This window comes from Protopterus annectens, chromosome 8.part0, assembly GCF_019279795.1.
Source record: "Protopterus annectens isolate FY-2018-M chromosome 8.part0, PAN1.0, whole genome shotgun sequence".
NCBI lineage: Eukaryota > Metazoa > Chordata > Ceratodontiformes > Protopteridae > Protopterus > Protopterus annectens.
Window position 1 is genome coordinate 1,345,496,475 of NC_056741.1, and position 27,362 is coordinate 1,345,523,836.

At 43.0% G+C, this 27,362-nt stretch overlaps 1 protein-coding gene across 5 annotated transcripts in view; it reads left to right on the forward strand.

The window, feature by feature from the left end:
- The window catches only part of KMT2A (lysine methyltransferase 2A), a 3,231,120-nt gene that overhangs the window by 673,800 nt on the left and 2,529,958 nt on the right, over positions 1 to 27,362 (forward strand). For all 5 annotated transcript variants that reach the window (XM_044080894.1, XM_044080898.1, XM_044080897.1 and 2 more), the window contains exon 4: positions 12,471 to 12,654. In XM_044080894.1, the coding sequence (XP_043936829.1) occupies positions 12,471 to 12,654 (184 nt within the window). The remainder of the gene's footprint in view (positions 1 to 12,470; positions 12,655 to 27,362) is intronic.

The following is a 27,362-nucleotide window of genomic DNA, read 5'->3' on the forward strand; positions in this document are numbered from 1 at the left end:
ACATAGTACAGTTGTGTACACTTACCATAAATGTAGATGTTAGAGTGTATTCACTGTTGCAGTCCAGGTTTCCCTCCCGCCATCCCCCTAATTTTTGCTGGAACTTATCTTTACTTCTCTAATCTAACAACCTAGGTGGTGTATTTGCTTATAGATGAAGATAAAGCTTATTTTGGTGCATGTATGTTTTACTTGCATAACTTTAGCCTACCTTTTTAGGGGCACCTGACATCTGTGGCAAGAAAAACTAAATAAAATGGCGTTGGCTGCATCCTTTATATTCCTGACGTCAGGGAAGAGGCGACAGCAACCGACGCAGGACCCAAGACTTTGGAATTCAGGCCGACTGAGGGCAACCTGCCAGCAGGATAACCCTAATGTAATGACTGCAACAGTGAATACACTCAAACATCTACATTTATGGTAAGTGTACACAGCTGTACTTTTCTTCTGACTCTTCTGATGACCTGGATTTGCCCATACCTAATTATGAGGATTCTGATGCAGAGGATTCTTTTCCCTCTGCTTTCCCTTCTGAGTATATTTCTTTTGGGGAAACTTTACATACTTTAAGGGAGCATTTCCACTGGGAAAGCCAGGAGTTTTCTGATTCATAAAAGAGGCTTATGGATTTCCTTCTTCTACCTCAGCATAGGCCTTTGGCTACACCTCCTGTACTAGACATTGTTGATGATGTGTTCTCAGAATCCAGTTTGGCCCCTGCCTCCTGCTCCTAGTAAACCAGACAGATACAACAGGGTTTCTGAGTCCCACAAGTTCCTTTTCAAAAATCCTGTTGCAGATCCAGAGACTATTTCTCAGGGGCCCAAGGTCATTAAGGATTCTACTGCTAAAAATCCTTCCCCGTCTGATAGAGACTCCAGGGCGCTGGATGGATGGGGTAAAAAGGTTTATACTTCTGCTACATTGGCAATAAGAGCTTTAAACTACCAATTTCGTATGTTAAAATATCAACAGCATATTATTGGACTGCCTAAACAGAAATTGATGTTGATTCCTGACTGTGTAGAAAATAAAGATTTACAGGATTTATTGCATTCTGCTGAACAAGTTGGAAAACGTACTTTGCAATGTGGTTTTGATTCTTTAGAGGCCTCCTGCAGGGCTGCTGTTACTGGGTCTGTGCTTAGAAGGCATGCTTGGCTTAAGGAGCAATCTTTGCTTGATCATATTAAAGCTAAGTTGTTGGATGCTCCTTTAAATCAGGACCGCCTGTTTGGCAACAAGGCTGAAGAAGTTCTTAAAAAGATGGAAGATGAAGCTAAATCTATGCAAACTGTTAAAGATTTTTTACAAGTGCAACCTCCGAGATTTAGTAGGCACTGGCCTACTAAGAATTGGTCCTTTCCAGTTCCTTCCAGGTCCTCTCAAGCCAAAGCCAGACACGGTAAAAACACCAGGTTTCAGTCCCAGGGGACTCTCAGAACTAAGCAGTGGGGGGCCTCCACTTCCAAATCAGGAAATAACAAGGCACCCCCCTATGGTAAACAGTCTCAATGACTTCCTTTTAAAATTTCCAAGCACTTATCTTTTGACTGCCCCTTTGGGCGGAAAGATTGCTCTTCATGCAAAGAACTGGGAACTCATAACCCAGGACAAGTGGGTTTTAAATATAGTGTCCCAGGGATACAGATTTCATTTCCACACGTTGCCAACACCAAATGGGTGGCCAGACCTGCCCCCAAATTAGTGGGCAGAGGCTCAAAAACAAGTATTGTCCCTATTAAGCATGGGGGCTATTCAACTGGTGCCAGAAGAGGAAAAGGGACAAGTTTTCTACTCCAGACTTTTCCTGGTACCCAGAAAAGACAACTCATGGTGTCCAATGCTGGACCTGTCTACTCTAAAACACCTTTCTGGAGATTTCAAAATTCAAGATGCTGACTCTTCACCAATTACTTCATATGCTAGGCAAAGATGCCTTGTTGACAGCACTAGATTTAAAAGAAGCATACCTGCACATCCCAATAAGGGAATCTTGCAGAAGATGCCTACGCTTTAAAGCAGGCTACAAGCATTATCAATTCTCTGCACTGCCCTTTGGCTTGTCTACTGCGTCCAGGGTATTCACAAAGTGCCTGGCTCCAGTTATTGCATTTTGCAGGCAAAGAAGTATTCACATATACCCATACCTGGACGATTGTCTAATTCACGCAGAAAACCAGGACATACTTTTAAATCATCTGGTGTTTGTAAATAGGGTTCTGACTTGTCTAGGGTACACCATAAACGAAAAAAAATAAAAACTGGTACCCTGTCAACAAATTACATTCCTGGGTGCAAGCTTGAATGCAACTTCCCAGATGGCTTACCTTATGCCAGAAAGGCAAATTCATTTGGTAACCTACTTCAAACAAGTGGCCACAAAAACCCTGCTATCTGCAAGACAAATATTGCAAGCCTTGGGGTTCATGGCCTTCTGCATTCTTCTAATTCCATATGCAAGACTGCATATGAGGAAACTACAGTGATATCTAAAAAGTCTATGGAGTCAACATTCTCACAGCTTGGAAACAATGATTCCTATCATAACTTGCCTACACCTGGAGTTCCTCTGGTTGGCAGAGGCCTGCCACCAAAACAAGGGACTACCATTCACACTACCCCCTGCCACCCAAACCCTAACTACAGATCCATCAGACTATGCATGGGGGGGGGGTTCACTTGGCAGGGAAGTGCATTCAGGGCAAATGGAACCCAAATCAAATGCACCTACATATCATTCAGAAAGAAATGTTAGCTGTACAGAATGCTCTGACAGCCTTCAAGGGCGACATTCTTCCAGGACAACTAATGGTAAAGATGGACAACACCACAGTTATGTGGTGCATAAACAAGCAGGGGGGGGTACACTTTCCTACCCCCTCTGCAGACTAGCCATGGCATTGTGGAACACAGCCTTGAGCTACCAAGTGCCAGCTACAAGCTCAATTCCTGCCAGGGAAATTGAATACACTGGCAGATGGACTAAGCAGAAACCTCATGGACCCACATGAGTGGAAACTGGAACCAAGGATTTTCAACATGTTGACAAGCGAATGGGAGAGCCCAGACATAGATCTATTTGCCTCCCCCCAGAACTACCAATTGGACAAATTTTGCACAAGGACTCCCCACAAACAAGCTTGGAAAGTGGATGCTCTGTCCTTCAGCTGGAAAAACCTATCAGTCTGTACCTTCCACCCGCTGCCTCTGCTTTCCAAAGTACTACTAAAAGTCAAACAGGACAAACCAAGGATGATTTTGATTGCTCCAGACTGGCCACGCCAACACTGGTACCCCCTCCTTCTACCTCCTTTCGAGCCAGCTGCCACTGCAGACTTAAAATTTCTTTTTTGGAAAACAGCTTTCCTTTTAGCAATCACTTTGGCTAGAAGAGTATCTGAATTACAGGCCCTTATGGCAGTGGAGCCTTTCATCATCTTTCATGTGGACAGGATGTCACTCAGAACCAATCCATCATGCCCAAGGTGGTGGTATCCAGTGTCTCTCTTAATCAGTACATTCATTTGCCAAACTTCTTTCCCAATCCACAGAACAAAGGGAAATGGATTCTGCATTCCTTGGATTTGCACATACAACTTAGATTCTCCTTGGGCAGGACTAAACCTCAAAGAAAATCTGAACAACTGCTGGTAGCATTTGCTGCAGGAGCAGAGGGGAAGACTATTTTAAAACAAACCATTTCTAAATGGATAAGCCATTGCATTCATTACTGCTATAAGCACCATGGAAAACCTATTCCCCAGATGATCAGACCTCACTCCACCAGGGCTGCATCTACTTCTACAGCCTTTCTCAGAGGCGTTCCTACCAGGGACATCCTAGAAGCTGCTACCTGGAGTTATGTACATACTTTCACCAGGCATTATCATTTGCCAATTTTCTCTAAATCCAGAGCTAGGTTTGCCACTGCAGTCTTGCAGGGCCTTATAGCTGGCCCTAATGCTACCTAAACTTCTCCTCCCAACTATAGCTTTGGGAATCTACCCAAATGTAATGACTGCAACAGTGAAACACGAAGAACATAGTACAGGTGTGTACACTTACCATAAATGTGGATGTTCGAGTGTATTCACTGTTGCAGTCCTGGTTACCCTCCTTCCAGCCCTCTAACTTCTTTTGGCTATACCTCTACTTTCCTTTACTATGCTCAAAAGCCTTTTTGGTGTATTTGCTTTTTTGTTGGTGGTATACCTTTGTGTTTTTATGTTTAATTGCTCCCTATTAGGGGGCACCTGACATCTGGGGCAAGAAAAAATGATGTAATGGCGTCTGCTGCATGTTTTATACCCCTGACGTCATGGAAGAAGGGACAGCAACTGACGCAGGACCCAAGACTTTGTTAATCAGGCCAACTGAGGTCAACTTGCAAAAATGTAATGACTGCAACAATGAATACACGTGAACATCTACATTTATGGTAAGCGTACACAGCTGTGCTATCTGGTGGAGGTTGAGGCGATCGGTAGGGTTATGGAGAGGATAACTTCTCCACTGAGAGCCCAGATGCAGACTTCATTGGGATTGGCTCCACCCTGAGACTTGCACTCAGTCTTACCTCTTCCCCAGCATGCATCCACAGGTCATAGCTGAGATATAGGTCTTAAAGCTTCTGCTCCACAGCAGACAGGGTCCACTAAGGAGTTGGAACATACACCGCCAGATGTACCTAGGAAGAGGACATACAAGAGTGAAGAGACTGACTCATCATCTGAGTCTGTTGCATCTGATATTGACTCTGAGGGTAGAGGGATATCACCTTTGAGATATGTGAACTCGTGCAGCCAAAGGGATCCCGACCCATTGACAACTTCCTCTCAGAACAAGTAAATTGTCTTTGAGACTTATGGCTCAACCCATCTACTAGTTTGGGGTTTCCTTCAGTAGGTACGCTTATCAGTCTGGCAGTACAGAGGTCATGGCAGGAGCTGGATATGTGAAACAGCAGCCAGAAAACCTGTCAAAATTCTTAGGCCCCCAAAGGCCAGAAAGCACTGGGGCGAAATCACATATGGTAAACTCCCATTTTTGTGGCAGTAGCAACTAAGAAAGGACTTCAAATGATTTAGCTTCTGTCCATCCTCCTAACAAGAAGTCCAAAGTGATGGACAGTTTAAGGAAGCGAGCAAGCATGTGCTTTGAGTAGCTTTTACCAAGTCCTATGCACGAGGGTTTGCACGGTCCAAACCATGTAACCAGCACCAAATTGACCAAATAGACCAGCAAAGCAGCACAGAGTTCAGTAAATTTATTAAATACTTGTGTCTATAACAGACTAGTTTCGGCAAACAGCCTTCTTCAGTGTAACACAATGTAGTCAAGTTCCATTTTAATCATCTTTTAAATACTTATCCAGAGCCAATCACAATCATTTGCTCATGAATATTGATAAATTTGAAACATCTTCATTTTTTCATACAAAAATACAAAGGGTACTGTATATACTGATAAAGTCATTCCTGAATGTCAGGCTAAACACCCCGAAGAGGTGCATATACAGAATTAAGAAGTTGTTATAATATTATGGTATATCCATCCTCATGCTCATATTAGTAGAGAACTGAGTTTAGATAGCCATTATCCCTGGCTACTAAGCCAATCTTCATCAAAAGCACCAAGTGTATAATACATCAAGTGCTCAAATTAAATGGACTGACAAAAAAGGGGAAAAAATAGAGCATATATATAGGAAATCGTAATAGATATGCATATATGAATATATATGGGTGTACAAAATAACTGAAATAAAAAATGAAAATTAAAGAATAAAAAATACAAATAAAAAATAAATAAATAAAAATCAGCAACATCCACAATATAAGGCTTATACCAAAGATTGAGCCCAAAATATGTGTCGTTAACCTCCAAGACTGATAATGTAATAGTAAATGCAACTATGTATTAATATCTTATCTAAGATAATAGTGAAATCAGTCTTGAAAATTAGCGTGAGCATCCCAAAAAATGTGTACATAAGATAGGACCACTTATTTACATGATATGGCCTATCCATCCAGTCATGTACTCATATTGTATCAGTCTATATATGTATGGCCATAATCCTTGTCTTTTCAACAATTATTCATTTGAGGCACCAAAAATGTTGGATGTCGAGTACTTGAGGTAAGAGGCCTAAACAACCTATATCAGAACAATGGGGAAATCAAAGGCGTATATATACAGGGAATGAAGTAAGTATACACCTATAATTGAATATGAGTATGCCATTATGCATACTAAATGATCCATGCTGAGAATCTTCAATTAGGTATTGAAAAATAGAAATCAAAAGACACATTCTTAACCACCAGGATCTAAACAAGTATGTTAATATGTGGAACTGATTGAGATACTGAATAAAAGACTGTGTGAAGCTTGTATGACCACATTGGTTCAAATTGGTCATTATATTACACATGCACATAGTCCATATGCTATGTATAATTAGAGTAGGGCCAATGATCAGTATCAGCCAAGATGCTAAGTGATCCTAATCCCTAGATGATGGGTAACCTAAAGAAATGTAGTCCACTTGTTGGAGTCAGATATATCAACATAAATGTTGTCAAATAGCCAACTTCTCCTATAACCAACTTCTCCTATAAATGGTCATTCAATCCAGGATGAAATAAACCCCCCAATGTAGTAATCCAGTATTTCTCTTTTTGGTCCAGTAACCCATGCCAGCCCTGTTTGTTGGTTCTATCTCCAGAAATGCGGTCAATAACCATAAAGGTAAACCTAGCTTGAGGATGTTTTAATGTGTGTTGATATAAAGCACTAGTCTCCTTATGGTTTTTCATATCGCTGCGGTGTTCATTCATCCTGAATCTCAGAGCCCTCGAGGTTTGTCCAACATAAAATCCCCCACAGTAACACGAGGCCAGGTACACCACCCAATCGCTACTGCAATTACCAAAAACCTTAATGTCAAAAATTCTACTGGTATTGCGACTGGTAAACTCCTTGGATTTAAGCATATACTGGCAGGATCCACAATGGCCACAAGGGAATGAACCAATAAGTTCATCACCATGAAGTGTCAGTTGTTTATGGGTCGTCCCCCCACTTGCCATATGTTTGAAATGTGAAAAGTAAGAACCCAAGGTTTTACCTCGTTTATATGAGAAAAGACAACGAGGTCCCAGGATACTTCGTAGCTTTTCATTAGCCAGTAGAATATTCCAATGTTTGTTAATAATGTTTCTGATCAAATTAACGTTTCTACCATATGTGGTGATAAATCTGACACCTGTACTGCGAGGTGATTGATTTTTGTTCTTATTGTGATATTGTAATAGGTCATCCCTTTCAAGACCATTTGCTCTACTCTGTGCAGACAGAATATCAAATCTGTCATATCCCCTTTCGGTAAATCTTCGACCGAGATCCCTACTGGCCACTTGGTATTCCTCAATATTTGAACTGAGCCGTTTGATACGTATGAACTGGGATATAGGAATACTCCTGATGGTGTGACGGGGATGTAAACTTGATGCGTGTAACAGGGTATTATATTGCGGGTATTTACGGAAAACCCTGGTAGACAAAGTATTGTCTGAGTTCCTATATACAGTGACATCCAAAAAGCTAATGCTGTTTCTATCATATGACACAGAAAATTCAAGTCCCCAGATATTGTCATTAAGATACTCAACAAATTCCCTTAGGTAACACACATCAGCCCGCCACACCAACCAGCAGTCGTCCAGGTAACGTCTCCAAATGTCCATTTCCACCTGAAAGATATTATGTGATGTATCATAAATCATATATTCTTCAACATAGGCCATGAATAGGTCAGCGTATATAGGGGCAAAGGATGCCCCCATAGCTGTTCCTTGTAGCTGCCAGTAGCATTGGCCTTGGAAATACAGAACATTCTTGTTTAACACATGTTCAGACATACATATCAAAAGAGTGTTGAAGCCCGGTGAATATAGGTTAGCCCTTTCCAACCAATATTGTATAGATTGAAGACCCGCCCAATGTGGTATGCTTGTATATAATGAATTCACATCCAAAGTACATAAATACCATTCGGGTTCCAATTGAGTTTCCCTGATAATTTGTAGAAACTGAGTGGTGTCCTGCAACCTAGATCTTATGTGTTCCAATAAGGGTTTAAGATATTTGGTAAGGAAGGCCGACAGTGGTTCGGTCAAAGAACCTATTTGCCTTACCAACTCTGAACTGCACCACACACATGAACTGCTTTCAGATAGATTTCGCTAAACAAGCTATCACCATTCTAAAAGCTATCCCCCCCATGTCTGATATCAGGATACAATTGGAGGCAATCCTGGGCATGATTTCTAATATTTCCAACCTTGTCATGCATAGTGTGGCAGACGGGGTGACAAGATCAGCTGGGTCTGGGGTGGCTGTGAGGCTTCCAGCCTGGTTGAGCCTGTGTAATACTATGGACCACTTTAAGGTTTCTTTCAGGAATGCCCAGTTTGATGGATAATCACTATTTGGTCCAGCTGTGTAGAATAAGATGAAGTGCAAGCAAGCCAGCCCAGACTTTGCTATTTGAGTAAAGTTTGAAGCCCGCAGAGTTTGTGTAGCAGGAAGCAAATGGGACCTCGTACTTTATGGATCTTGAATTCCAAGTGTCAGCAGCTTGATGCTCCTTTTGACAGGGGCAGCTGTGACAGAAGAGGTTCTTTTAATGGATGCAGGCCCAGAGGCAAAGGTGAAAATGTAGTCAACTTTGCCCTGCGTCAGGACAAACAACCGAATGTATTCATTAGATCTACAAGAAGTTTGCCTGCACGTAAAGATAGCAAAAGAATCTCTGAAGGTCCTTTGCTCCCATATGGTAGACTGTTATCAGTTCTGTGCCGTACCATTTGGTCTCACTACAGCCCCCAGGGTGTTCACCAAATGCAATTTCATGGTAGTTGCCGTCATCTGTGACTACAGGTATTCTGGATTTTCCCTTATCGGGATGACTGGCACCTAGCTGCTTCCACAGAAAACAATTATCCTTAAATCAGGGTCTCCCCTCCTCCTTCACAGTTCCAAAGCAGTTACTCACCACATATGCTTTGGACTTTGCCTGTGGAGCAGTTTCAAAAGGGATAAAAGTGCAGGGGGTGCGGAACACCAAGGACAGATGAAATTACATAAATATCAGGGAGATGCTTGCCCTGATCAAGGCACTCAACTTTCTGAACCATCTTTGGTCCATGGACCACTTTAAGTATTTACATACAATACTGTGGTCATGTGGTACATCAACAAGCAAGGGCAAAACAGGTCATACCCCCTTTGCAGACTGATCGTATAACTTGGGATATAACTTTACAGCACACACAGTCTACAGGCATCTTCCATTCCATTAGAGCAAAATTATGTGGCAGAAAACTTGAGCAGGTCCAGGGCATGCGCTCACAAATGAAAATTAGATTGGAGTAGTCAAAGATTTGATCTGTCTGTGGGGAGTTCTTCAAGTAGACCTCTTTGCCTCCTGTCTGAACAGTCAACTGGCAAGATTCTTTTCCAGGACTCCTTGCAAGAAGGCCTGAAAGACAGAAGCCTTTTCTTTTTCCTTGGTCAAGAATGCTCTTGTATGCTTTTCTACCTTTCCACTAATACCTAGGGTACTTACAAGTTTCGGGAGGAGTCCCCCAAAATCACTGTAGTGACTTCTGGCCCAGGCAGCTGTGGTTCTCCCTTCTTTTGGAAGTGCCCTGAGGCAATTACCCTATGCTTCCTCACAGGTTGGATCTACTCACACAAGAATAGGGGTGTTTGATAACACCCCAACATCGATCAGATTCATTTGACAGTCTGGATGATAGGGTCTTAATTCCTTTTAGACACCTGTTCACTGAAGACTTGCATCAGGTACTAGTGGAGGCAGAAAAGCCTGCTACTTAGAAATCATATAACATCAAAAGGAAAAGGTTTTCAAGTTGGTGCCAACAACATATCCAACACCCATTCAGGGCTAGTTGTTCTCTCGCTCTGCAGTATCTTTGTGAGTTGCTATCTTAAGGTCTTTTATTCATCTCTCAAGGTTAAATTTATTGCCCATTTCTGCATGTCTACCTACCGATCCTCCTCTTTCCGTGCAGTCTCATGCCAAAATGTTCTTGAAAAGGGTTTTGCATAAGAGGCCTCAAAGAAAAACCATTGACCCCTCCTTGTAATCTTAATTTTGTGTTGGAGAAGCTAACACTTGCTCCATTTGAACCAGCTCATCTGGCTAATGTGGAAAACAGTTTTGCTGATGGCTGTGACCTGTGCAAGAAGGGTATCTAAGCTGCAGGTTATAGTGAATCACCTCTTTCTCATTTTCAATAAGGACTTGCTTTCTTTGACAACTAATTCTTCTTTTATTTGTGAAGTGGTATCTGAGTTTACTTTAAGCCAAACTGTCCATCTTCCCTTTTTTCTTTCTTGAACCTTAAAATGAGGGAGAGAGGATCCGCCATACCTTGTGTACCATCTTGACAGAACTCAATCTTTCAGATATTTTGATCACTTGATCATTTCTTGTGAAGGTAAGGAGGATGGATATCCTTTGTCAGAATAGACTTTTTCCAAATGGTTGTCTAAGGCTGTTACCTTTTGTTATACTCGCCATAACAGAATCATTCCAAGCAGGGTCAAGGCTCCCCTCTACCAGGACCTTGGCTTTATCTGTGGCTTTTTGGAAAGGGTTAGATTCTGGAAGTTTTCTAGAAGTTTATTTTTGGTCCTGTGTGTATTTTCACAAAGTACTATAAGCTTGATTCCTTCCCTAGGTCCACATCAGGTTTTGCTTAGACCATTTTCCAGGAGCCTGTTTACTCTTCTCCTTCCACCTCTTAAATGTATTTAGCAAGGTGATTTATAATGTAGGTAAGGCTATTGTGGCAATGATCGGTATGATAAACATAGTACAGCTGTGTAAGTAAAACTTACCATCGCAGTTGATGTTCGAATGATCACTGCTGCAGTAGCCACTCTGTTCCTCCATCCCTCTTGTTTTTTGATGTGTGTTGTATGTCATGGTGTGGCCATTATTTGCTGTTCCTAGCATTGCACTTTCAGGGCTCAGCCTCCCTCTCTCTGCTGGCAGGAAAGCTCTGAAGGGCTTTATGCTCAGACGTGTCTTTTAGTCAGCTCTGCTCGAGCTGCCAGACAGTTTGGATGTGTGGAAGGTGCCCTGAAGCTTTGGGAGCTGGCTGGCTGTTGCATCCTTGGCAGGATGTAGTCCGTATAGCTAAGGCTACTTTAGCATAGGTCATTTGAACAACCGCTGTTAAGTTGTTGTTAAACAACTCTACTGTTCTTTCTTTAAAAAAAAAAAAAAAAAAAAAAATGTTTTGCTGCTGAGGGTAGCATACCCCCTGAATTTGACCGAGTCAGTGTTCAAAATATTTTTCCTCAAACTGGATGCCTTTGGCATTAGTGAATGCTGTACTGTGTTCATGGTAAAATAAATTAATGTGAAAAGCTTTAATTCTTCTTTGCAGTTTTATAGTTCACCTTTTCTGCAATAACAGTTTCTGGAAAAATTGCTTGAAATATGGAAATGAGAGTGGTGATGAACAGCTTTTTCCGTTTCCTTCAACTTTCACCTTGCCAACCAAGCTGGCATAGTAGTAGTGTAAGAAATGTTTTGGCCTGATTCTGATTTAGGTCAGTGTCTGGCAGTCTGAATATGAAGGATAAAGGGTGAAATTAAGTGTTCCTTAATTCTGCTTCCTTGCTGGAGGGCTGAAGACAGCAGCTCTATTAGGTTAATCACAGGATGGGAAAATTAACATTATTCCATATTTTGTCTTTTTTTTTTTTTTAATTCAGTAAATACATCCCATTGTGGTAGTAGTGCTGGCCATTTAAAAGGTCTTTGGTTGCAAAAACATTCATTCTGCTTTATCTAGACATCTGTGATCTTGCTTTTGGGCATTGCTTTTTGTGTTACTGGCTCCAGGATTTTCTTTGACATTTCTGAATTATTGCTAGTTCTCATTTAATACTTGTAGGGAGTGTAATGAGCTTTAACCTTTGCTTCCATCATGTGTCACTTTTAGACAAGAGTCAACATAATATTTTGCAAGGTGTTAATTGTGCTGTACTTAATGTTCTGAAATGGTAACATTTTACCAGCAGTGCAGCATGATTCCAGTTCTGGTGTCTTTTGTGTAATGTTTGACTTAGTGTCTTCTTACCACACAGCCTTTTTTAATGTGTGCCTTGGTCTCAGAAAATTCTGGAGACTCCTTTGCTTCCACTTCATAATTAAGTACATGTTCAGCATCATTAGTCTTATTCAGACAGCAAAAAATGTATTTTCCCTTGTTAAGAGTGTTTACTGCTGTAACAGATGGGGAAAATTGTCAGTTAATATCCCATATTTATGCGATAGTTTGATGAGTCAACACTTGCATTGATCAGAGCTAATCTAACTTCATAAGAAATAGGAAAATTATGCTTGTGCTTTTCAGTTTCAGGGCCAAGAGAGTGATTCATCAGAGACATCTGTGAGAGGACCGCGTATAAAGCATGTCTGTCGGAGGGCTGCAGTTGCTTTAGGACGTAAACGTGCAGTGTTTCCAGATGATATGCCCACCTTGAGTGCCTTACCATGGGAGGAAAGGGAAAAAGTACTTTCTTCCATGGGAAATGATGGTAAGCTAGTGTTCATGCTTGGATATTTTAGACATAGCGGAGTGAAGTTGCAAAAAATTAAAGATTGGTTAGAACTGGGGTCAATTTGATATTGCAGGCTCTGAGAACGAGTAATATAACTTGCTGTTTTAAGTAAAGTATAAATTTTGTAAATCAACCAAGTATTTTTTTGTATGAAACGGTACTTTTTACGGAGATTTGTGTTTTGAGAGACTGTCTTGCGATGGGCTTGTCTGAAAGACTGTTATAGTTTCCATTTTTAACTTCTACTGTCTGTACTTAAATTTAAGTACAGTTTGTGACACTTTGTTTTAGCAGGGCCGCGTGTGCTTTGGGAGTGTCTTCGTATATTTTTTGTCAGTACTACTTTTGACAACTTGCTTGTTGCAGATTCACTCCAGCTGCGTTAACAGTTAGTAGGGTACCTTCTTTGGCAGAACCATGGAACACCATACCGGTCACACTGCTGTACCTTCCTTTGGACCCAAGTAAAAGAAGACTTTTAGGCTCAGCTTTTGCCTCATCTGCTGGTGATTGACATTGTTGTGGCCATTACTGGGTATGTCAGACTATTAATTTTGTTCTAGATCTCTCTGTGGTAGCCACTTCAGCCACCATGGACCAGTGGCCACCCATGTCCTTTGTGCCTATTCAGGTGCTCTCTACTGGCATGGGAAAGACTCATTGGTTTTGTAGGAGGGAGTGGGGAGTGCATCCTTCCATTGGCTAAGAGACCTGTTCCCAGCGTTGGAGGTCCAAGCAGGAACCAGTCTTCTAGAGATGTTCATAGAAAAAGTCAAGTTTAACATTTATTCTCCTCAGACTTTTTTCTGTGGCTAACAATTTATTGTCTTGGTTTAAGACATATTGCAGGCATTAAAACCTCTGAAAGGAGACTGGATTTTTGTGGGAAAAATAAGTCGGTTGCCTCAGTTTGAGGATTTCCCTAAGAAACAAGAAAGGGATAATGCATCTTCTAGTAATTCTGCCCAGTTAACTTATTCTGACTTTAAGGAAAGTGTTTCCTCAGAGTTTCCCATGAGGAATTTTCATTTTGTGAAACTATGTATAGAATGAATACAATGCTTCAGTGGAAACAGCTTTATATTCTAGCTTCTTTTAAGGCGTACTATGATTTTTTGTAAGTTGAATTTCCTCAATCTGCTGTACCTCCTCTTACCAGCTCTGGAGGATGTTTCTGATATTTCTTGTAATATGCCTGACAGTCAACCTGCAACCCCTTGAAAGGTATGAAGTCTTAGAAGTATTAGTTTTCTCATCCCAGATCTAATCCTGCAATTATGTGCCAAATTTTCCTGCAGCATAAAACGTAAATGCTGTTCCTTCTGACAAGGATGGTTAAAGTTTTTGACTGATTTGGGAAGAGAATTTATTCTTTTGTCACTTTAACCATTAGAAGTCTAAATTTCCAGGCTTGCTTGTTAAAGTTTTGTTGGTTTCTTTTGACATTAAGGAACATTACTGCAAAGTTTTCTCTTGTCCGAAAGTTAAATCCTCCGAGATGTTCTTTGTGTTTCACAGTTGCAGTCATTACATTAGGGTTATCTGCTTGCAGGTAGCCCTCAGTCGGCCTGATTATCAGAGTCTTGAGTCCTGTGTCGGTTGCTGTCTTATTTTCCATGACGTCAGGTAGTCGGGTATAAAGCATGCAGCCAACGCCATTGCATCAGTCTTTCTTGCCATGTGGTGCTCGAAGCAGAAGCAGTTCGCAAGTGCTGGTCGTCCGACTCCTGAAATTTTCTTTTTCGAGTTTCAGATCTGAAGTCTTCAAAAAAGTTAAGTACCCCATTGACTATCCTTTTTCTTGCTCTAAACTGATGTCAGTAAAAGTTAACAATTGTATTTCTTGTGGAAAGCAAATACCTCATAAAGATTTTCATTCGTACTGCATTTCTTGCTTAGGCTCAGACCACAACATCCCTCGCTGTCAGTTTTGTGCCTTATTCAATCCTCGAACTATTCGTCGTCAGTTCATTTTCGCATCTAACTATTTTAGTACTCTGTTCAATTATCCAGAAATGGCTTTGGTAAGCCATCCGACTACCGACATTCCGAAAAAACGTAAAGATAAAGACAGAGACAGACCGCATAGGTCCAAAGCTGCCGATGACGCTTCCGATAAGCTAGTCTCCAGTTTGCTGGTACTCAGTGAGGCGCTTTTGCAGCCCCTGATACCCGCTACTTCAGATTCGCAGGCCTCTATTGAGACCCATTCGGAGTCCGGTATGCCGCGAGATGCATCTTCGACTATGGAACCTGCGGATGTCTCTACCTTGGATGGGTCCGGAGCCGCTGTGCAGGCACCGGCTTCTGAGGGTGTATTCAGGCCTACATATCAAACAGACGCCATCTTCTTCTTCAAGGCCTAAAACTCGATCCACGCCTAGAAAACCGACGCCCAGACCGCATGGTCAGGCCCCTATGCCTAAAAAGCAAATGATAAAAATGTATGAAGACCTTATTACTCTAATCAGGGGAAGCCACCCTTTTCCCCCTAAGAGACCTAGAAAGGATTTTCCTTCTGATTCTTTTGATCAGGATTCTGAATTTTTTGTTTCTTCTGATGATCAGGATTTGCCCCTATCTACCTATGAGGATTCTGATGCAGAGGACTCCATTCCCTCTGCTTCCCCTCCAGAAGATTTCTCTTGTTGTGAAACTTTGCATACTCTTAGGGAGCATTTCCGCTGGGAAAGCCAGGATTACTCTTGACTCCAAAAAGAGGCTTAGGGAATTCTTACTCCTACCTCAATATAGGCCTTTAGCTATCCCTCCTGTACTGGACATTGTAGATGATGGCTTCTTGGAATCTAGCCTGGCCCCAGACACTTTACCTCTGGCTCCCAGGAAACCTGACCGGTATTACAGAGTACCTGACTGTCACAAGTTCCTCTTTAAGAATCCTACTACGGATCCATAGACCATTTCACAGGGACCCAAAGGCATTAAGGCTACTACTGCCAAAAACCCTACCCCCTCAGATAGAGATTCTAGGGCCCTGGACAGATGGGGGTAAGAAGGTATACACTTATGCTACTTTGGCCATTAGGGCCTTAAACTGACAGTTTCATATGTTAAGGTATCATCAGCATATTATTGGATTACTTAAACAGAAAATTATGTTTCCTGACTGTGCTGAAAATAAAGAATTACAGGATTTAATGCATTCTGCTGAACAAGTTGGTAAACATACTTTGCAGTGTGGGTTTGATTCCTTAGAGGCATCTTGCAGGGCTGCTGTCACTGGGTCTGTACTTAGAAGGCATGCTTGGCTTAAGGAGAAAACTTTGCCAGATCATGTTAAAACTAAATTCCTCAATGCTTCCTTAAACCAAGACTGCCTGTTTGACAACAAAGCAGAAGAAGTACTTAAAAAGATGGAGGAAAAAGCTAAATCTATGCAAACTGTTAATCCTGCAAGTACAGCCTCACAGATGTAGAAGGCACTGGCTTTCTAAGAATTGGTCCTTTCCAGTCTCTTCCAGGGCATGTTCATCGTGTTACCCTGCTGCAGTCATCACACTTGGGTTATCCTGTCGTCAGGCGGTCCCGCAGTCTGCTTGAATTCCAAAGTCTTGGTCTGGCGTCAGTTGCTGTCATTTCTTCCCTGACGTCAGTGCGCCAGGGGTATATAAGAGGCATCCGACGCCATTTTCTTCAGTCTTTCTTGCTGCGCGGTGCCCGAAGCAGAAGCAGTTCACAAGTGCCGGTCGGCCGACACCTGAGATTTTCAAATCGAATTTCAGTCCGAAGTCTTCAAAGCTAAGTACCCCATTGGGGAACCTTTTCTTGCCTCAGTCCGATGTCAGAAAAAGTTAACAATTGCACTTCTTGTGGGAAGCAAATACCTCATAAGGACTTTCATTCTTATTGTATACCTTGCCTAGGCCCAGACCACGACGTCACTGGTTGTCGGTTTTGTTCTAGGTTCAATAAGCGAACTATAAAGCGACGCTTTGATTTCGCACGACACTACTTCGGTAGGAAATTTAATTACACTGTGCCATCGGAACAACCGACTACCGGCGTGTATAAAAAGCGCAAAGATAAAGACAGGCAGCCTAGATCCAAGCCAGACTCCGAGGCCTCGGCTGGGCTGGTTGCTGGTTCTCCGGTTTTCAGTGAGGCGCCTACGCAGCCCCTGGCGACCGCAGAATTGGAACCCCAGACCACTTTGGATTCTCAAGCAGAGAATTCTAGTCCGACGCAGCCATTTTCTTTAGGCCCTACCGACGACATTGCAGAAGGAGAAGCCGGTGCTGTGGAAACACCTTCGGTTTCAGAAGGTGTCTTCAGACCGACTACTCTCACCATAAAATCTTATGCTAAGCTTAAGACTCCTCTAAAACCAAAAAAGACTGTACATCAGTCTCCAGTTCAAGGCCTCATGCCTAAGAAACAGATGCTTAAAATGGCTGAAGATTTGATTTCTTTAATCAGGGGTCCCCCCCCCCCCCCCGACAAAAGGCCTAGACAAGAGGAGGATTGTGCCTCCTCTGATCAAATGTCTATTTCCTCAGGCTCCTCTGAGGAACAGGATTACTCCTTTCCCCCCCTTATGAAGATTCTGATGCTGAAGATTCCATTCCCTCAGCTTCTCCCCCTGAAGACTATTCCTTTGGGGAAACTTTACATACCATGAGGGAACATTTCCATTGGGAAGGTCAGGACTACTCCGACTCAAAGAAAAGGCTCCGAGAGTTTATTTTACTCTCCCAGCACAGACCACTTGCTATCCCTCCAGTTTTAGGCATTGTGGATGATGTTTACTTAGAATCTAGTCTAAATCCAGATTCTGTGCCTCCTGCTCCAGCCAAACCAGAGAGATATTATAGTGTGTCTGACTCACACAAATTCCTTTACAAAAGCCCTGTTGCTGACCCAGAGACAATCTCCCAGGGTCCCAAAGGGGCTAAGGCTTCTATGGCTAAAAATCCTGTACCCTCTGAAAGGGACTCCAGAGCACTAGATAGGTGGGGGAAGAAGGTTTACACCTCAGCTACTCTAGCTATGAGAGCACTAAATTGTCAATTTCACATGCTTAAATACCAGCAATTCCTAATGTCTCAAATAAAACAAAAGATGGGCACGCACCCTCAACAGTCTGAATTCAAGGAAATGCAGGATCTGTTGCATGCAGCTGAACAGGTGGGCAAACATACTTTACAATGTGGATTTGATTCCTTGGAAGCTTCCTGTAGAGCAGCTGTTACTGGGTCTGTTATACGTAGGCATGCTTGGTTAAAGGAACAAACTCTGCCTGATCATGTTAAAGCAAAGTTACTAGATGCACCCTTACAGCAGGATGTCTTATTTGGGGTTAAAGCAGAAGAGGTTTTAAAGAAAATGGAGGATAAGGCAAAATCTATGCAGACGGTCAAAGATTTCTTACAGGTACAACCCCCACGCTTCAGCAGAAATTGGCCAACAAAAAATTGGTCCTTTCCAGCTTCTGACAGACCACAGAGGGGTAAATACAGGCGCCCAAGGGGCAGAGGACAAGCACAAATCCCTTACAAACCTCGCCAATGGGGCACTGCAACACAGAAGGGAGGAGAAGACAGGTCCCAAACTACTAGAAGGCAAACGCAATGACTTAAACCTCAAACTGCTCTGCAAAACTCTCTTGGCAGCTCCCTTGGGAGGAAAATTAGCATTTTTTACAGACAACTGGCGCATCGTCACAAAGGACAAATGGGTCCTAGACATGATCTCACAAGGATACAGATTCCATTTCCACACCTTGCCAAGGATAAAAGGAATGCCAAACCTGCCACAAAATCAATGGGCAGAGGCACAAAAACAAATTACAGCTCTCATGGACATGAGAGCCATTCAACTGATACCTACACAGGAGCAAGGCCAAGGATTTTACTCAAGGCTCTTTCTAGTCCCCAGAAAGGACAATGCTTGGAGACCCATTCTGGACCTTTCAATTCTAAACACCTTCTTGCAAGTACCCAAATTCAAGATGCTAACACTACAGCAGCTTCTTCCCATGTTGGGCAAGAAAGCTTGGCTAGTAACATTGGACCTCAAGGAGGCATACCTGCATGTCCCTATCAGACAAAATTGCAGAAGATTCCTGCGTTTCATTGCAGGTTCACCCATTACCAATTCTCTGCACTGCCCTTTGGCTTATCTACTGCACCCTGGGTCTTCTCAAAATGCCTGGCACCAGTAATTGCATACTGTAGACAGAGGAATTCAAATATAACCATACCTGGACGACTGCCTCATCCAAGCAGAAAGCAAGGACATTCTGTTACAACATCTGGCTTTTGTAAAACACCTTCTAAGTTGCCTAGGGTACACCGTAAATGAAAAGAAATCAAAACTAGTGCCCTCACAAAATATGACATTCCTGGGTGCCAGCTTGAATACAACGGCCCAGATGGCTTATCTGACGCCAGACAAACAACTACAACTAAATACTTCAAAACAATGGCAACAAAGACCCAACTCCCTGCAAGAAAAATTCTGCAGGCCTTGGGCTTCATGGCATCTTGCATACTACTAATACATTTGCAAAACTGCATATGAGGAAATTACAATGGTACCTAAAAAGCGTATGGACCCAACACAGCCACAGCTTGGAAACAATGATACCTCTCATTCCCTGCCTTCAACAGGAGTTTCTATGGTGGTCACAGACATGTCACCTCAACAAGGGTCCGCCTTTAACCTTACCCCCAGCCAGGCAAACTATTACAACAGATGCATCGGACTATGCCTGGGGGGCACACATGGCAGGACGGTGCGTTCAAGGCATATGGACTGCAGATCAAAGGAATCTGCACATCAATCAAAAAGAAATGCTAGCTGTACAGAATGCCCTGACAGCCTTCAAGGACCTCTTACATCCAGGATAGCTTATAATAAGGACAGACAACACCACAGTAATGTGGTACATAAACAAGGGGGTACACACTCCTACCCTCTATGCAGGCAAGCAATGACCTTGTGGAACACAGCACTGGCTTACCAAGTTCAATTACAAGCTCAGTTCCTGCCAGGAAAAAAGAACACATTGGCAGACGACCTAAGCAGAAACATCATGGATCCCCATGAGTGGAAACTGGATCCACAAGTATTTGCAATGATAACTCAAAAATGGGGGCGCCCAGACATAGACCTGTTTGCCAACCCCCAAAACTATCAGCTATTAAAATTTTGCACAAGAACATTTCACCATCAAGCTTGGAAAGTGGACGCACTCTCATTCAGTTGGAAAATGCTGACAGTATATGCCATTCCTCCATTGCCCCTTCTCACAAAGGTGCTGCTGAAAGTCAGGATGGAGAGACCCCGAATGATATTCATTGCCCCAGACTGGCCATGCCAGCACTGGTACCCACTATTAAGGAACATGGCCCAGGGCCCACCATGGATTTTACCACAAATTCCTCATCTGCTCACACAGCAAGGCAGTCAGATTCTACACAGCCAGCTCAAAACCTTAAATTTGGCTGCATGGCAGATCACCTAAGCAACCAGCCAGCTCCTCTTTCACAAGCTGTTATGGATGTTATTCTGGAGGCCAGGAGGCCCAGCACCAGGAAAGCCTACTCAGACAAATGGAAAAGATTTTGTGCCTAGAACCAAGCTAAAGGCCAAAATACCCTTCAGCTGGACATACCTCAGATTCTACAATATTTAACTGAGATGTTACACAAAGGACTCTCTTTTTCATCTATTAAAATCCACTCCTCGGCTATTTCAGCTCACTACAACACGGATCCTCCCTTATTTTCACATCCACTTCTAAGGCAGTATCTCAGAGGGGCCAAAAACATTAGGCCTCCCAGGAGAGCGCCAACACCAACTTGGGACCTCAATTTTGTTCTGGAAAAACTTACGCTACCACCTTTTGAGCCAGCTTTCTCAGCTGACTTAAAGTTTATATCATGGAAGACTGCCCTGCTGCTAGCAATTACTTCAGCCAGAAGAGTCTCAGAGCTACAGGCACTAATGGCAGTAGAGCCTTTCCTCATTTTTCATCAAGACAGAGTTTCTCTACGAACTAACCCCTCCTTTATGCCAAAGGTGGTATCCAGTGTGGCTCTAAATCAAACCATCCATTTACCCACCTTCTTTCCAAATCCACAGAACAAAGGAGAAAGACTCCTGCATTCCTTGGACATTCACAGGCAACTATACTACCAACTTTTTGTATCCTATGCTTACAGCATCACAAGGAAAGGTTATCTCAAAACAGACATTGCATACGTTTTTGCTACACCCATCATGGAAAACCAGTTCCTGCTAGCATAAGGCCAAACTCTACCAGGGCAGCAGCTACATCTACAGCCTTCCTCAGGGGGGTGCCAACCAAGGATATTCTGGAAGCTGCAACTTGGAGTACAGTCCACACCTTCACCAAACACTATCACTTACCTCTTTCCTCTAAGACTAGAGCTGGCTTCGCCACTGCAGTTTTGCAGGGCCTTCTAGCCTCCTCTAACCCTGCTTGACTCCACCTCCCATCCTTAGCTTTGGGATTCTACCCAAGTGTGATGACTGCAGCAGGGTAACACGATGAACATAGTACAGTTTTGTACCTACCATAAATGTAGATGTTCGAGTGTATACTCTACTGCAGTCCAGGTTACCCTCCCTCCATCCCCTCTGACCTAACTAAAACCTTTCAATATCTTAAAATCTGATACAACCTTTGTGGTGTATTTGCTTATAGCTGGAGGGATGTTTTGTTTGTGCTAAACTTTTATTATTGGTACTTTCAACTGACCACCTTTTGGGGGGGCACCTGACATCTGGGGCAAGAAAAACTGAAGAAAATGGCGTTGCATGCCTCTTACATACCCATGGCGCACTGACGTCAGGGACGAAGCAACAGCAACCGACGCCGGACCAAGACTTTCGAATTCAGGCTGACTGCGGGACCGCCTGACGGCAGGATAACCCAAGTGTGATGACTGCAGCAGGGTATACACTCGAACATCTACATTTATGGTAGGTACAAAACTGTACTTTCTCAGTCCAAACCCAGGACCAGCAGACCACCTAGGCTTCAGTCTCAAGGTACTCACAGGCTTAAGCAGTGGGGGCTCCCACTTCCAAAGCTGGAAGTGGCAAGACACCCCCCCTATAGTAAACTGTCACAATGACTTAACCTTAAACCTTCCAAGCCCTGCTCAACTGACTGTTCCTTTAGGGGGAAAGATTGCCCTGCATGCAAAAAACTGGGATCTCATTACCCAAGACAAATGGGTTCTAAATATAGTTTCCCATGGATACAGATTCCACTTCCACTCCTTACCAACACCACACGGTTGGCCAGACCTACTCCCAAATCAGTGGGCAGAGGCTCAACAGCAGGTTCTCAATCTTCTAAGTATCGGGGCTATTCAACCTGTCCCAGAAGAATGGGGATAAGGTTTTTACTCAAGACTTTTCCTGGTACCCAGAAAAGACCATTCCTGGCATCCTATCCTGGACCTGTCTATCGTAAACACCTTTTTGGTAATCCCAAAATTCAAAATGCTAACTCTTCATCAGCTGCTTCCCATGCTAGGCAAAAATGCCTGGTTGGCAATATTGGATTTAAAGGAAGCATACCTGCACATCCCAAGAAGAGAATCTTGCAGAAAATACCTATGCTTCAGAGCAGGCTATATATGCACTTTCAGTTCTCTGCACTGCCCTTTGGCTTATCTACTGCGCCCAGGGTATTCACAAAGTGCCTAGCTCCAGTCATTGCATTCTGAAGGCAAAGAAATATTCAAATATACCCATACCTGGACGGTTGTCTAATTCAGGCAGAAAGCCAGGACATACTGTTAAACCATCTGGCATTTGTAAAGAAACTGCTAACCTCACTGGGGTACACCATAAACAAAAAGAAATTTCACCTAGTACCCTGCCAACAAATTGTATTCCTGGGAGCAAGCTTGTATACAACTTCCCAGATGGCCTACCTTACACTAGAGAAACAAGTTTATTTGACAGCCTACTTCAAACTACTGGCCACAAAGACTCTGCTATCTGCAAGGAAAATACTGCAAGCCCTGGGGTTCATGGCCTCTTGCATTTTATTAATTCCATATGCAAGACTGCATATGAGGAAACTACAATGGTATCCAAAAAGCCTATGGTGTCAACATTTTCAGGACCTGGAATCAATGATTCCCATCATTCCTTGTATAAAGACAGAGTTTCTTTGGTGGGCAGAGGCCTGCCACTATAACAAGGGACTGCCATTCACTCTAACACCTGCCACCCAAACCCTAACAACAGATGCATCAGACTATGCATGGGGGCTCACTTGGCAGGGCAGTGCATTCAGGGCAAATGGAACCAGAGTCAAATGCACCTGCATATCATTCAAAAAGAAATGTTAGCTGTACAGAATTCCCTGACAGCCTTCAAGGACCACATTCTTCCATGACAATTATTGGTAAAGATGGACAACACCACTGTTATGTGGTATGTAAACAAGCGGGGGGGGACCCACTCTTACCCTCTCTGCAAACTAGCCATGGCTCTGTGGAACACAGCTTTGAGCTACCAAGTGCACATACAAACTCAATTCCTGCCAGGTAAGCTAAATACATACTGGCAGATGACCTAAGCGGAAATCTCATGGACCCACACGAGTGGAAACTGGAGCCAAAGATGTTCAACATTCTGAGAAACAAATGGGGGAGCCCAGAGATGGACCTGTTTGCCTCCCCTCAGAACTACCAATTGGACAAATTCTGCACAAGGACTCCCCACAGACGGGCTTGGAAAGTGGATGCCCTGTCCTTTACTTGGGAAAGTCTGTTTATGCCTTTCCCCCTCTGCCTCTCTTCTCAATAGTTTTATTAAAGATCAAACAGGACAAACCAAGGACAATACTCATTGCACCAGACTGGCCACACCAACACTGGTACCCCCTCTTGCGCAGTATGTCACTACTGGAACCGTGGCACCTGCCTCAGACTCCTTCCCTACTGTCCCAGCAGGAGGGCCAGATTCTGCACCCCCAGCTTCAAACCCTGAACCTGACAGCCTGGCTAATTACCTAAGTTCTCCTATACCATCCCTCAGTAAGCAAGTGCTGGATGTCATCGTGGAGGTAAGGAGGCCTAGTACTAGAAAATCCTATGCTGAAAAGTGGAAGAGTCTGTTCCTGGAGCCAGACTCGGGATAGGCACAACAGTGCTCAGTTTACCGCATATTCTTCAATACTTGACATAGATGCTTCACAAGGGCCTTTCCTTCTCTTCCATTAAAATTCATGCCTCAGTCATCTCAGCACATTATAATACTGAGCCACCCCTCTTCTCTCACCCCCTACTGAAACAATTCCTCAGATGGACCAAAATTTTAAGACCACCCAGGAGAGCTCCTACTCCTGCCCTGGGACCTTAACTTTGTATTGAAAAAGCTCACTCTACCTCCTTTTGAGCCAGCTGCAACTGAAGAGTTGAAATTCCTTTCTTGGAAAACAGCCTTCCTTCTAGCCATCACTTCAGCAAGAAGGGTGTCTGAATTACAGGCCCTCATGGCAGTGGAGCCTTTCATCATCTTTCTTGCAGACAGGGTGTCCCTTTGGACCAATCCTTCCTTTATGTCCAAGGTGTATCTAGTGTGGCCTTTAATCAATCCATTCATTTGCCAACCTTCTTTTCTAATCCACAGAACAAAGGGGAACGAATTCTGCTCTCCCTGGACGTGCACAGACAACTTAGATTTTACTTGGACAGAACCAAGCCTCTCAGGAAATCTGAATAGCTGCTAAATAAGTGGATAGACCATTGCATTCTTTTCTGTTATAAGTACCATGGAAAACCTACCCTGCAGGAGATAAGACCCCACTCCACCAGGGCTGCATCTACTTCTACAGCCTTTCTCAGAAGTGTTCTTACCAGAGACATCCTAGAAGCTGTTACCTGGAGTTCTGTACATACCTTCACCAAGCATTACCACTTGCCAATTTTTTTCTAAATCCAGAGCTGGTTTTGCCTCTGCAGTCTTGCAGGGCCTAATAACTGGACCTAATGCTCAATAATTGCCTCCTCCCTTCCTTAGCTTTGGGAATCTACCCAAATGTAATGACTGCAACAGTGAAACACGAAGAACATAGTACAGTTGTGTACACTTTCCATAAATGTAGATGTTCGAGTGTATTCAGTGTTGCAGTCCTGGTTACCCTTCCTCCAGCCCCCCCTGACTTCTATTGGCTATACTTCTCTTCTTGTTTGCTATACTTAAGCTTTCTGGTGTATTTGCTTTTTGTTGGAGGTGTAACCTTGTATATAATTGCTTGCCATTATGGGGGCACCTGACATCTGGGGCAAGAAAAACTGATGTAATTGCATCTGCTGCATGCTTTATACCCCCTGACTACCTGACGTCATTGAAGATGAGACAGCAACCGACGCAGGACCCAATACTTTGATAGTCAGGCTGACTGAGGGCTACCTGAAAGCAGATAACCCTAATGTAATGACTGCAACAGTAAATACACTCGAACATCTACATTTATGGTAAGTGTACACAACGACTGTTTGTCTTTTCGGCTTTTCCTGGTTAGGGGTCGCCACAGCGGAACTCCGGTCTGCTAATGATTGGCAGTAGATTTTTTTTTATGGTGCCGAGTTGCCAGCCCGACGCCCAACCTTGAGCGAAGGCACACCCATTCACGCATGTCTTTCGAATGCCACTCGACCATGAGGAGGACATGCAGACTCCACACAGAAGGCACTCCAGCCGAGAATCGAACAGGAGAACCTCTTGCTGTGAGGCAAAAACGCTACCGCTGCACCACTGTGGCTTACTAAGTGTACACCACTGTACTTTCTCTAATTCTGTGTCTAGGTAACCAAACACTCTTTTCAAAGTGTTCTTAGGTTTGACTGACTGTCAAGCCAGCAGCTTCTGCTTCTGTTATACAAAAGATTGGTTGTGTGTTTACCCAGAATTTTTCTTTAGATGTTAAAATTCTCCTTTGGAAAACAAGGTTGGTCCTTCTTGCTATGTGGATACACAAACACTGTGATGAATGAGAGAGTTTTATTCAGGGGGCTGCAAAATTTTTCAGCCCTCCTTTTCTAAATTGCAGAATATTTGCTGCAAACTCTGGTTGCATTTAACAAAAACTAAAACAAATGGATCTCAAGAGGTTACTTATAAGCAGGCATAAAAGAAATAGCAGGAAGGTTCTCAGAAGGAGGGAACCTTTTAGAAAAAGGGACAAGTCCAGTAGTATTGATTATTGCTGCATTTTTCTTTCGCCCCATTCCACTCCTTGCTTACTACTTTAAACCTGTCTCAAAATGTGGCTGTTCAGCTGCTTGTTTGGCATTAGATTGTTCCAGAGAAATGGGTTCTGAGAGTTGTTTAAGAGGATGTCTGATGGCAGTTGGAAAACATCTCTCTTCCCCAGGGGAAGCCCCCCCCCATCCTCCAAATCAGACTTCCCCATTCCCCATAGTCATCAAACTAATCCCTTCTCTGTGAAGCATATAAAACCACTTCCCGTTTTTTATTCAAGAGTTTTCCTGGTGCCCAAGAAGGATATCTTTTGCAGACTAGTTCTGCACCTTTCTTTTCTCAGTCTGTTTCTGAAAATTCTGAAGTTCAACAAGCTTTTCCTACAAACCATGATACCTTTCATTCCTCATCTAAGTTTTTTTAGGGAATTCTATACTTGAAACATGCTAATTGCATTCCTGTTGCCGCATATTTCAGAAGTTTTCCTAATGCCTGTGTCTGTATTACACTACTGTTTATCCTTTGGGTTATCTACTGCTCCAAAGGGTGTTTGCAAAGTTCAAGCTCCTTGTGATAGCCGTTTGCAGACTGCAGGGTATTAAAAAAAAAAAAAAAACTAGACAAAAATCTGGAATTATTCTGAGCTTCTACATTCACTGTTAGATTTCTAATAGAGATTATGTTGGATTCTCTGTTTCGTTGCTTCTGTGACTCTTATAATTCCATTTGCCAGATTACAAAATTTCAATGGTTCCTGAAAACTGTTCGGTTCCAGCATCTTCACCCACTGACATTTCCAATTCTTGCGTTTGGCTTTGTGGAAAGAGTGTTACATTGGTGGAGAGAACAGATCCTTGAATCCTGGCCTCACCTTTTCTCTAACCTCCCCTGCACAGTCTGTAACAGATGCATTGGATTTTGCTTGGGGAGCTTTGTCCATGGGGTAAAAGTGCATGGTCTGTGGAACAAACAGGATAGGTCAAACCACATCAGTGTCAATGATCTCAATTCTCTGCATCATCTGTGGTTTCCAGGACCACAACTGATCAGACAATGCTATAGTGATGTGGTACATAAACCAATTTATGTCTTGTATAGACTAGCTATGGTAGCTTTGGAAGCAACAGTTCAAAACGGTTTTAATCTTCCAAGCTTCTTACAGTCCTTCAGAAAGAAATGTTTTGGCAGACAAACTGAGCAGGGCTAGGACAAATGTTAATGGAAACTGAGCGAGGGGGTCTTCAGGAAATAATCTAGTTGTGGGGAACACTGTCTACCTCTGCTAAAAACAGACAACTGAAGTAGTACTGCTTCAAGATTTAAAACAACAAAACTAGTAAATAAAAGAGTAGCAGGAATGGTCCAACAAAACAAGACCAGAGTATAAAAAATGTAATTTTACTGATACTGACTTCTCACAAATAAAAACATATAACATTTAGCGCTTTCGTCAATAATTAGACTTC